We start from the raw sequence: 11,195 nt of genomic DNA, 5'->3' as shown, positions 1-11,195 counted from the left end.
AACATGCCATTATTGAGAGTTTCAAAAAATCAAAACTGCTTATTTAGAAAAAGATTTTGGGGAAAATCACCATCAACATCTTTTCCTTGTCGTTATTTTTCACCAACCGAAAGGCAACCATGTAAAGACATCCTCCTCAGTAACTGATTACCATTTTGAATTTTACTACATTCTCTATAGCATTTTTTTTTAAATACTGACTTAAGTGTTTATTATTTCAGGTTTTCAAATAATTCTCCTGAGGACAATTCAGTCTCCTGAGGACAAATTCAGATATGTCTAATATTTATGCACTTTACTATCACTGGTAAGTGTCTCCAAAAAGTTGCTCACCTCATAACTTTTTATTTTGAACATGTGATGAGCCACCCTCGTTAATTGAAAAATTGAGATATAATTAAAATAGCATTATTTTAAATCTTTAATCGGCCAGGACAAGACACTGAACACATTAGACGATCAAATTCTATTTTTTCAAGGCCCTTTGATTAAGAATTGAAGTGTTTTTAACATGGTCAGACTCCAGACAGCCTTAACATTTTTTTAAAGAGAATGTTAAAAATTGACATAAAAAAAAAAAAAAAAAAAAAAAAAATAAAGAAGTTTAAAAAAATCGGGGAAAGATTTTAGTCATTTCTTGGTGTGAAACAGGAAGCGATAAAAAACAATTAATCCCACTTATGTTAACATACCAAATCTCATTTTTTTTTTTTTTTTTTTTTTTTTTTATTTAAACTAATTTCTCGTCCGTCTCGTGATTTCCTTTTTAAATTATTAACCTCATTATATTCATCGGTATCAATTATTGATGAGTTACATCTGCATTTTATAATTATTTTTAGTTTTTGGTATTAATTGAAATCAATTTTGCAATTTAATGAGTGAAGTATGTGTCAACTAACCTTGGCAGAGATATTAGGCCTCCTCTGAAGAGCCTGAATTCACAGGCCCACCCCTCCCTCCAACCAATATCCAGTGAGTATAGACAATCTGTCTATTTTAACTGACCTGACAATGACAGTCTCGAATCTATGAGATATCCCTTCATTCAAGCCCCGGGATCTGGCGTCAATTAAACCTGCGTGTTTAGGTCGTCTCTGTACTCCAGAGCCCCCTCCGCATTTATAGAAGCAAGTTATATATTCATGAATTGTCACTAAGCTTTCAAAGTCCCCTGGCCACGCCACTACAACCAGAGACAAGACAATGAGATGCTCCTTAAACCCAGCCAAAGTGCTAGAATCTTCTAGAGAAAGTCCGATCTAATAATATGCATACTATTATTATCATATTATTATATTATGCCATATTATTAGTTAATTATATAATAGAGTATAATTATTTCAATAAAAAAACTCAAAAGACACAAAAGTTATGTTATTGTAATCAAATATATGCACATAGAATATCCAACTATTCAATAATTATATCATAACTAACCGTAAACATAAAAAAGAAACGGCAGTTTATCTCAACAAAACAGGCGATATGTAAATACAATGTAAACATGTGAAGAAAAAGACGCGTAAGAAATGATTTCTGATTAAACTTTTGATTTAGATAAAGCGATATTAATGAGTTGACAATGTAGTTTTATCTGAAACATTTACTTTCAGTTGTACAAAACATTAAACAATAATTTACCGTAACGGTTAAGATAATAAACTTGCATTCTTACAAGTCTGGGTCATTAATTTTATCACTTTTATTCTAAGCGATTACCTTGGCTAAAAATACATTTCTTTCTATTAATTTACCATGGGTTTAAAACTATTAGTAGAGGAGGCAGTGAAGATGTACTTTCCAAGTCAGCAAACAGCGATAGAATTATTTGGTATGTTATTCTGAGCTAATTACATACATATTTAGGAATAAAGCAGATAGTAGTACCGTATGATCGAGAAAAAACGGCGTCAGCGATGGCTATGAAATGAAGATCGCTGTCATTTTATATGTAAATTTATATGGGAAATGCCATCGATCGTCATTTCCCAGCCAACTGGACGCCATTTTTTTTTCGATCATACGGTATTTGACAGTATCGACTGACTAGTGATAAAGAAAAACTAGGAACTAGTGGGGTTGCAGTCGGAAGGGTTTGGACTAGAATTAATACACTTTGTTAATGGTCAAGCTTTCGGAATTTATTTATTCCATCCTCAGGACACTGAAATGGAAATGCAGGTTACAGAAAAAAGGTTATAAAAGTCAGGTATAAAGAACTTACTCAACGTGATAAAAAAACCTTCTCAAAAAACTACATTAAAATAGATTAACGAAAACATTGAAGACTCCACAATAAAATCATCACTGATCAGTCAACCAAATTAAGGGCTATTAAACCGCCTGATTATTAATTAAAACATTGGAAGTAATTGTGAGATCTTCGAGCACATTTCAATTGCGTCTCGATTTAAGGCAAGGAGGCGCACAGCAATTGACAAACGATAACTCTGACATCCATCTGTCATTAGTTAAATGTCAAACGTCAAGAAAAATATAAAGTTATCTATGGATGGCAAACGGGGTTGTAGCCTGTCAATTTAATATTGTCTATGTAAAAAACTATGTAGGTGGATGATCATGTGGAATAAATATACAGCTTTCTTTTCGGCGATAGAATTAGTTTTATTAGGAGAGGCCTAAATTATAAGAAAATGCATTTTCTACGAAAACTTGAAGAGATAGGTAAAAAATGGCATAATTCAATTTGATAGACAAATTGCGCATCTGATGTTGTTCTGTACCCTATTTAAATTAAACAAGTTATTGCTGTTCAAATCTGGTAATTATTTAATATAAAATTTCAGACACTCTGTATAAGGTAGTATTTTGTTTATTATTGCAACACAATATTCGATCAATAAACTTAAATAAATAATTAGTATTAAAAACTTTGATACCTTTTGGAGAAATGAAGCCTAAAATTCTACTGCAATTTCATAAAATTGAAAATATTTCAAAACGGTAAGATTTAAGTGTGATAAACTATAAGCAAATTTACCTTTATTTCCACCTGTAGAATCTAAAATTAGAATAATATACAGGGTGTCTAAGTTTAAAAAAGCCATAATTATATTTTTATTTGGGATACTCTGTATCTTGTAAATTTTGGATATTTTAAATTATATTAGGCAAAGTGGCCTTAAAGAATTGAAAGAGGAAAATGTTTGGTAATTATTCTAAAAAGCATGATAGAATTGCGCTACATTAAATTTTAAACAAAAACATGTTTTATTCCTTTTTCTTTGATATACTTGTTTTTTTCCAGTTGACAGTGGCACAGACTTACAGTTAGTTCATTAGCTACATGTTTTTATTTGCCATACGCGAGCATATCAAAAGAAAATATTTATAAACAAAAAGGTTGTATTTTCCATCGCAGTTTGTGGCAAAAAGCTTGAGCTTTTACGAAAAATAACGAACTCCAGCCCCGGCACACAAAGCTTCGTTATTGACATCGACAAACAGCGTACTTGAGTTTCGTTTTCTTTGTAGCCCGTTGCCAGTTAGTATCCATGCTAATGGCGGATTTAGACTACGAGCCAGGCAGAGCCGTTGTGAAAGAGCATATATGTGTGTGTGGTTGCTTGTCGCTACTCGTTATACAAATGAACTTCATGATGGCGACCTTTTCGCTCTAACTGGCTTTCCACAACGTTGGACTAGTATTCGTTTTCTAAATATGCCACGTTGAGATGTTTCCTACCTGGAAGCAGCTCATTAAATAGGTACTTACATTTTTAAAGCATTTTATATTTAAAATAAAGTTTTAGTTTAATAAGAGCTAAATATAATTTATCTTAAAATATTACAATCATATTCCAAGAAAAGATCAGTTTACTTTTGAATTGAAATGACAGAGAACTGTCACTTTCGTACATACTTTTATTCGATAGATACGTACAAAAAATATAAGAAAAATGTATTTTTTCAAATCATAAATTTGAAATGTTTTTGTGCCAAAAGTTCAACAAAAACTGTTTTGTCATTATTTTTCGAAGAAAATTTTATGATTAATTAAAAAAGTTCCTAAATTTATTTCATTTAAGTCAAATCTACTCAACATATTTAATTTTGTCAATAATGACATATTGACTATTTCCATTCTCTATTTCCACCTTTTTAGCAATTTTTTTTAAAGCGATTTTTAGCAAGACACATTTTACGTAAAAAATCACGGAAATGTATTTTTTTACTCGGTATTTTTATACGGGCAATGGACGCAAAATTACTCTTCAAAAACAGTTAATACACATGTAGGTGGTGTGCCCTACAAATAGGGAGCTCATATTGACATCAAAATCAAATTTCGTGTTAAAAACTTCCAGACGCCAATTTTCTTCCAAATATTGACGTTACTTCAGTAATTATTAAAAATCGAAATAAGGACATTTTAGGACATACATCACTATACGAACTTTTTACTTATTATATATAAGTTTTCCGAATACAGTTCGGACCACCTTGTATGTCTGTCATGTCGTATCTGTTCTTTTAACCGGTCTTATTGGTTTATTTGAAAAATGACTTGAATGAAGATTATATTTCAACACGATTGGAGCGACGGAACAATGAACGACGAACGGACGCAGATGCGTATGAATTCGACTTAAGATTTTTGATAGTTGTCAAACTCTTGCCAAAGTACAGGTTATAAGTTACAATTTGTGTCAAATTAGGCATTCCAGACTAAAGATTGAATAACCCGATTAGATTTTTTCAGTCTTACAGTTTTTTTTTTCATAATATTTTGAAGTAATAATTTGTCACTAAAATTTTAAATATATTACTTCCTGCTTCAATGGTACTACAACTTCTATTTCTTTGTAAAATAAAATAAACTACTTTTGAAATTAAAATTACAGACATATCTACCACTGTCAAGTATATTGTCGTTGGACAGACTATATACGTCGAAACACCGGTTCCCGATTGATCACAGAAATTAAGCGACGTTAGATGATACGAGTCAGGGGTGGATGGGCCATACGGGAAAACAGGAAAATCCCCGGTGGGCCAGTGGAAAGATGGGCAAAAAATTAAATGGTTAATCTTCTAACTAAAGTGACGTAAGATCCTTAGTGTCCATAACATAAATCCATAACGAACTAATTAATTTGCATCAGTATAATCGTCAGTTGCTTTTAAACATAAACACCAATTTGTAAAATAACTATTGTAAAATGTCTTTCTCTGGGACACTTATAATTTTAATAATCATCTGTTGTTTGTTCGGTTTGAAAATTTTTATTGTACAAGGTGAGTCTATAAGTGCAAATATTTTCAGGGCTAGATCTCACAAAATAAACATAATATACTATTCTCTTTATCGAGTTTCAAATAAGTCCAATCGAGTTATTAAAGTTTGGAAATTTAAAAAATAGATTTATTTTTAAAAAATTGAGCCACCTCAATTTTTCTGTATTTGCATCTCTTTTAGTGCCGTAATATCAGAGATTAAGAAAATATACCTACCGTGGGAAAATTTGCGGTGAACAGGAAGTTCTAAAAAGTTTTCTAAAATATACAGGAAAATTTAAAAGAAAATGCTCGAAAAATTTAAAAGAAAAAAACTCATAGGCGTGTTCCTGGGGTCGAAATATACCACATCTGAAAATATTTGCTCTTATGTAAGACTCACCCTGTATAGTTTTACCCACTATTCTTTTATTAATAACTAATAAAAATATGACTGACTGGCAGCAAAAAAAAAAGAATGAATAGCATTAGGTAAATTTAAATAGTCTGGATCTAAATGTATACTAAGAATATGGTAGCGTAAATTGACAACTATATACTCAACCACAACTATAACTCCGACAATATGATCCAAAACAGTTCCTCTCGGAACTACCTGACAAAGGACTTGGGTAATACCCTCCGGATCTTACAACTGAATATAGAGGGCGTAAGCAGACCAAAAAGTGACTGTCTTACTAAGATACTGACAGAAAATAAGGTGGATGTTGTTTTATTGCAGGAAACGCACTGCTCGGATCAATCTCAGCTCAACACTAGATGCAAAATCCCAGGATTTACACTGGCTGCTGCTACATATCACCCGAAATATGGCACTGCAACATACATTAAAAATGACATTACAACTGTAACACATATTAGAACCCAATCGGACAACAACATCTATGTCATCAGGTTGAAAGTCGCCGATACTGAAATTATAAATGTCTATAAGCCTCCAGCACAACCATGGATAAATGACTATATACACAATATCGAACATCCGGGATTAGTTATAGGCGACTTTAACAGCCAAAATACAAAATGGGGCGATAGAGCTACAAATGATGATGGGGCCAGAGTTTCTGATTGGGCTGAAACAGAAAACCTTTTCTTACTTTTTGACGCCAAGGATAAAGGAACCTTTCACTCGGCCAGATGGGCACAAGATTACAACCCTGATCTTTGTTTTACTACTCTCGACAGCAAAGGACTGCCGCTACATAGTAGTAGGGAAGTACTGAGCGGATTTCCTAGGAGTCAACACAGACCGGTCCTGATAAATATTGGCCTCCAAATCCCCATAGTGAGATCCATACCAAAACCGCGATGGTACTTTCAAAAAGCCAATTTGGAGGAGTTTTCCGAAGAATTGGATTTTAATATCCAATGGATCCCTCCGGAGCCAGCCTCCTATGAGCGTTTTGTTGGACTTATCCACTCTATTGCCAAAAAGCATGTCCCAAGAGGCTTTAGGAAGGATTATATCCCTGGATGGAGCCCAAGATGCCAAGAACTATATGACGACTTTCAGTCGACACAGGATTCTGACGTGGCAGACGAACTGATCTTGGCCTTGGATTCGGCCAGAAAGAGAAATGGTGCACCTTAACAAAAAATATGAATTTTCAACATTCGAGTAAAAAAGCTTGGAATCTGTTAAGAAAATTAGGAAGTAGCATACCAACCAACAACATCGAGTCGAAAATAAACCCTAACAAAATAGGAGCCAGAATTGTCAACCTAACGAGAACACCGAAAGATAACGATAAACAAAAATCCAGGGAACATCCAAAATGCTACAAGCGCAGCCATCCGAACTTTCCAGAGAGATCTGATCTGAAGAAATGCTCTTAGCCATACGTGATATAAAACTGGGCAAAGCAGCTGGTTTTGATGGCATTTACCCCGAGTTCCTTAAGTATGCTGGCCCCTAATGTTGTGCAGTGGGCTGGCCGAACTGTTCAACGAAATAATAAAACAAGCAGGCTCCCGAAGCTATTTAAAAGGACAAAGGTAGTAGCCATTTTAAAGCCATCTAAATCTGGACACAACGCTGAGGATTACAGGCCCATTGCACTCATGAGTGTTTGCTACAAATTGCTGGAGAGACTTCTGTATAATAGACTGGCACCAACTATCTTAGAACAGATTCCTATAGAACAGGCCGGTTTCAGACCAAACCGAAGTTGCAGCGACCAAGTTCTAGCGCTAACAACTCATATAGAGAGGGGATTTCAAGAGAAGAAGAAGTCTGTGGCTGTGTTCATCGATCTAACATCGGCGTACGATACGGTATGGCGAAAAGGAATGGTCCTAAAATTCATAAGGGTGATACCATGTAAGCTAATTGCACAACTATTAAATAGCATGCTGTCTAGCCGGAAGTTCCAAGTTCACCTAAATGGAAATGTAAGCAAGCTATATAATTTAAATGACGGATTAACACAAGGATCAGTGCTGGCCCCGCTCCTTTTCAATTTATACATTTCTGACCTACCGGAAACGAGAGCACGAAAGTTTATTTACGCCGATGACATAGCCCTAGTGACCCAATCGAATGATTTTAACAGTTCGGAGGCAGTGCTCACTAGTGATTTGCAAATGCTAGAAACGTTTCTACATACATGGAGGCTCAAGATCAACGTAAATAAAACAGAATCTACTACGTTCCATCTAAGCAATAAATATGCGAACTACAGGCCGCAGATTGAATTCAGAAATCATGTACTGCAATACAACCATCTCCCAAAATATCTTGGCGTGACATTGGATCGCTCCCTAACATATAAACAACATCTAACTAAAATAGCCTCCAAGTTGAAAACTAGAAACAACGTACTTCACAAACTATCTGGAACAAGTTGGGGAGCAAACGCACCAGTCCTAAAAACTACAGCGCTTTCACTCGTGTACTCAGTCGCTGAGTACTGCTGTCCTGTGTGGGCCAATAGTGCTCACACAAATATTATTGACACACAGCTCAACGAAGCTATGAGGACTATATCAGGCACAATGAAGTCCACACCGACACAATGGTTGCCTGTTCTGTCAAATATTGAGCCCCCGGAAATACGTCGCCAAGCAGCACTAAAAAAAGAATGGGAAAAATGTTCTGCAGATCCTGACTTACCTTTACACCAAGATTGCCTAGATAACCAAAGGCAAAGGCTAAAGTCTAGGAGAGCTTCTTGGAAACTGGGCGAAAGACTAATCCGTGAAGATTTTCTACCTCAAACAGCCTGGCAGAATGAATGGTATACGTCAAACCCCGACTCGGCAAATTTAATTATCGATCCGTGACACAAGCCCCCGGGTTTCAACCTCCCCAGAAGAACATGGACGACCCTTAACCGTATACATACTGGTCACAGAAGATGCCAGTATATGAAGCACAAGTGGGGAATATCAGACGATGCTAGCTGTGATTGCGGGCACCAACAACAAACAACATTTCATATTGTCACAGAATGCCCCTTGCGAAAATTTCCGGGAACAATGTCTGACATACATGAAGCTTCCAAGGAGGCAGTTGACTGGATGAAGGCACTAGACATCCACCTTTAACCCACCACAGTCACTTCATCAAATTTTATTTTATTTCGTAATTTTTATATGTACATATTTTTTATTTTTACATTGTATTGTTCTTGTTTGGACTTCATGTTTGATGACAACACGTGTGTGTGTGTGTGTGTGTGGTTGTGTGTATGTTTTGTTATTGTTTATATTGTGAATAGTATCCTTTGCTGCCATACGAAATATATATATTGACAACTGGGAGCCTCGGTGCAATATTTTTCGAGCTCCCCTTTGTAAAAAGATAGACGAATTTGACGCGAACTCTGCGGTTGACGGAGATATACATACATATCTATGCTTAGCTTGAATTGGGGACGGACTAAAAGCTGAGCCTTTATTAAATAAAGTATGAGAACTAAAAGCCAAGTGTAAATTGTTGTTAAATTAATTTGCTAAAAATTACTGAGACAGCAGAGACGAGTTAAATAAGGTTTAAATTAGATTAGATAATAAAATATTAATATCTCGAAAATCCAAATATTCTTATTATGGACTGTAACATAGCATTATATCAGAACACATATAGGTACCTATATGTGTTCATAAAGTTTTTGCAATATATTTTTTTCATAGTCCGATTCACCTCGTCTCGCTAAATGAATCGCCAACGGTTGCACTATAAAATGTTTATCGTATCAGAGAACAAAACAAACAAAATTTGCAGTGGATATCCACTGCCTATGTATTGCCTAGGTTTTTTTCGTTTGATTAAAAAAATGCATTATCATACAAGATGCCAAATGTAGAAAAGTATAGAGGAAAAGTTTCGTGATAAGAACTATATAATAACCTAAAAAATGCTGCAGTTTTAATGGCGACCGCGGTTCATTCAGTTAAAAAAACGTGTACAAAGAGGTAAGCAGGCTGCTGCTGTAGCAGAAAAGAGAGAATTTCTTTCTACAACGTGTATATATGTTCGGGTATATGTATACTCGAAAAACTAAAAGTAATGTATTTCACAGAGGATTGGGTCAGCTGAACTGAATGAATCAGGAAGTCTTAAAGTTTCTCAAAATCGTAACTCAAAATCGTAGCCTATTCAAGATCAAATTACCGTTATCGATAATAGAAATAAAACCCTGTAAAACTGGGCCAAGGAGTAGAACCCTGTAAAACCATTTTGTAGTAAAAATTCAAATGTCGGACCCAATATTGGTCTTTACGAAAATTTTGTTCAAGACAATTTAATTAAAAAAAAACCGGAGGCAAAAGAGCTTTTTCGCACGAGCGAAAAACACCCTTACTTATATATTAATAAATAAAATATGTTTCTTCGTTATGGTCATTTTGTTTTTGTGAATTTGGGCCGGTTGCCTGTTTTTCCCAGGCTGGTTTCCACTGCCCCATCCAGCCCTGATACGAGTAGATGGATGGGTGCATGTTTGGAAACAACAACCACAGTTTCAACAACTTTCTTTCTTGAAAGTAATTATTCTTTTTAGTCATTATATAATTAATTTTATTTGTTGTTTATTGGGTGTTATGGCTAGGATGAATTAAAACAAAAATCTTTTGTTTTTATTCATACACGACGTTTCGCATTTAAGATAATGGTACTTCAGGAATAGTATTTGTAATATATTGTATGTATATAGGAAAGACAAAAAAATATTCCTGAAGAAGCATTATATTAAATGCGAAACGTCGTGTATCAAATGTAAAAACAAAAGATTTTTGTTTTAATTGATCCAAGCCACAACACCCAAGAAACAACAAATAAAACTTATTACTTTCTTTATTAATATAGTCAACGAACCTGGATTGAATGATATTCTCCCAAAACGATTTCAGCAATCCCAACACCATAAAATTTTAAGTACATACAATTAAATAAAATGTAGAGAATAAATATAAAATGAGTTATTTCTCAGAATGATAGATTACAATCTTTATCCTATAAGGAATGGAGTGTAACATAATAAGATACGAGTGTACAATTTCGATCACCCGATATTGCATTACATTTAATTAAGATGTATATCAAATTAGTTACGATGAAATTGCAAATTTTGTTTGTTTTGTTCTCTGATACGATAAACATTGTATAGTGCAACCGTTGGCGATTCATTAGCGAGACGAGGTGAATCGGACTATGAAAAAAATATATTGCAAAAACTTTATGAAAATGAAACGTAATGCAGGATGTGTGTTGACAGTATAATCGTATCAATTTTTTGTTCGGAGCATAAATTGCAAATTTTTATTATATTGAAAATGTGTGTTGTTCCTACAATGGTTCTTCATTTCTCTTACAAAAAATTTGAACAATGTATAAAAAGTTCAGTAATTTATTATAAGAGGTTAATGACTTAATCCAAATGGTATAAGTTAATAGTTTCGTTCCAACGACGCGACGGAGAGAACCGTATTCG

At 34.4% G+C, this 11,195-nt stretch overlaps 1 protein-coding gene across 1 annotated transcript; it reads left to right on the top strand.

Annotated features, from left to right (window-relative positions):
• Window positions 1-5,827: 5,827 nt before the first annotated feature.
• Window positions 5,828-6,853, top strand: LOC115888520. Its single transcript, XM_030908269.1, has one exon. The coding sequence runs from the start codon at window positions 5,828-5,830 to the stop codon at window positions 6,851-6,853; it is 1,026 nt and encodes a 341-aa protein (XP_030764129.1).
• Window positions 6,854-11,195: the final 4,342 nt, after the last annotated feature.

The sequence above is a fragment of the Sitophilus oryzae genome, unplaced genomic scaffold, assembly GCF_002938485.1.
Source record: "Sitophilus oryzae breed Bouriz unplaced genomic scaffold, Soryzae_2.0 scaffold_77_pilon_pilon, whole genome shotgun sequence".
In the NCBI taxonomy this organism is placed as follows: Eukaryota; Metazoa; Arthropoda; class Insecta; order Coleoptera; family Curculionidae; genus Sitophilus; species Sitophilus oryzae.
This window is presented reverse-complemented; position numbering and strand designations above follow the sequence as displayed.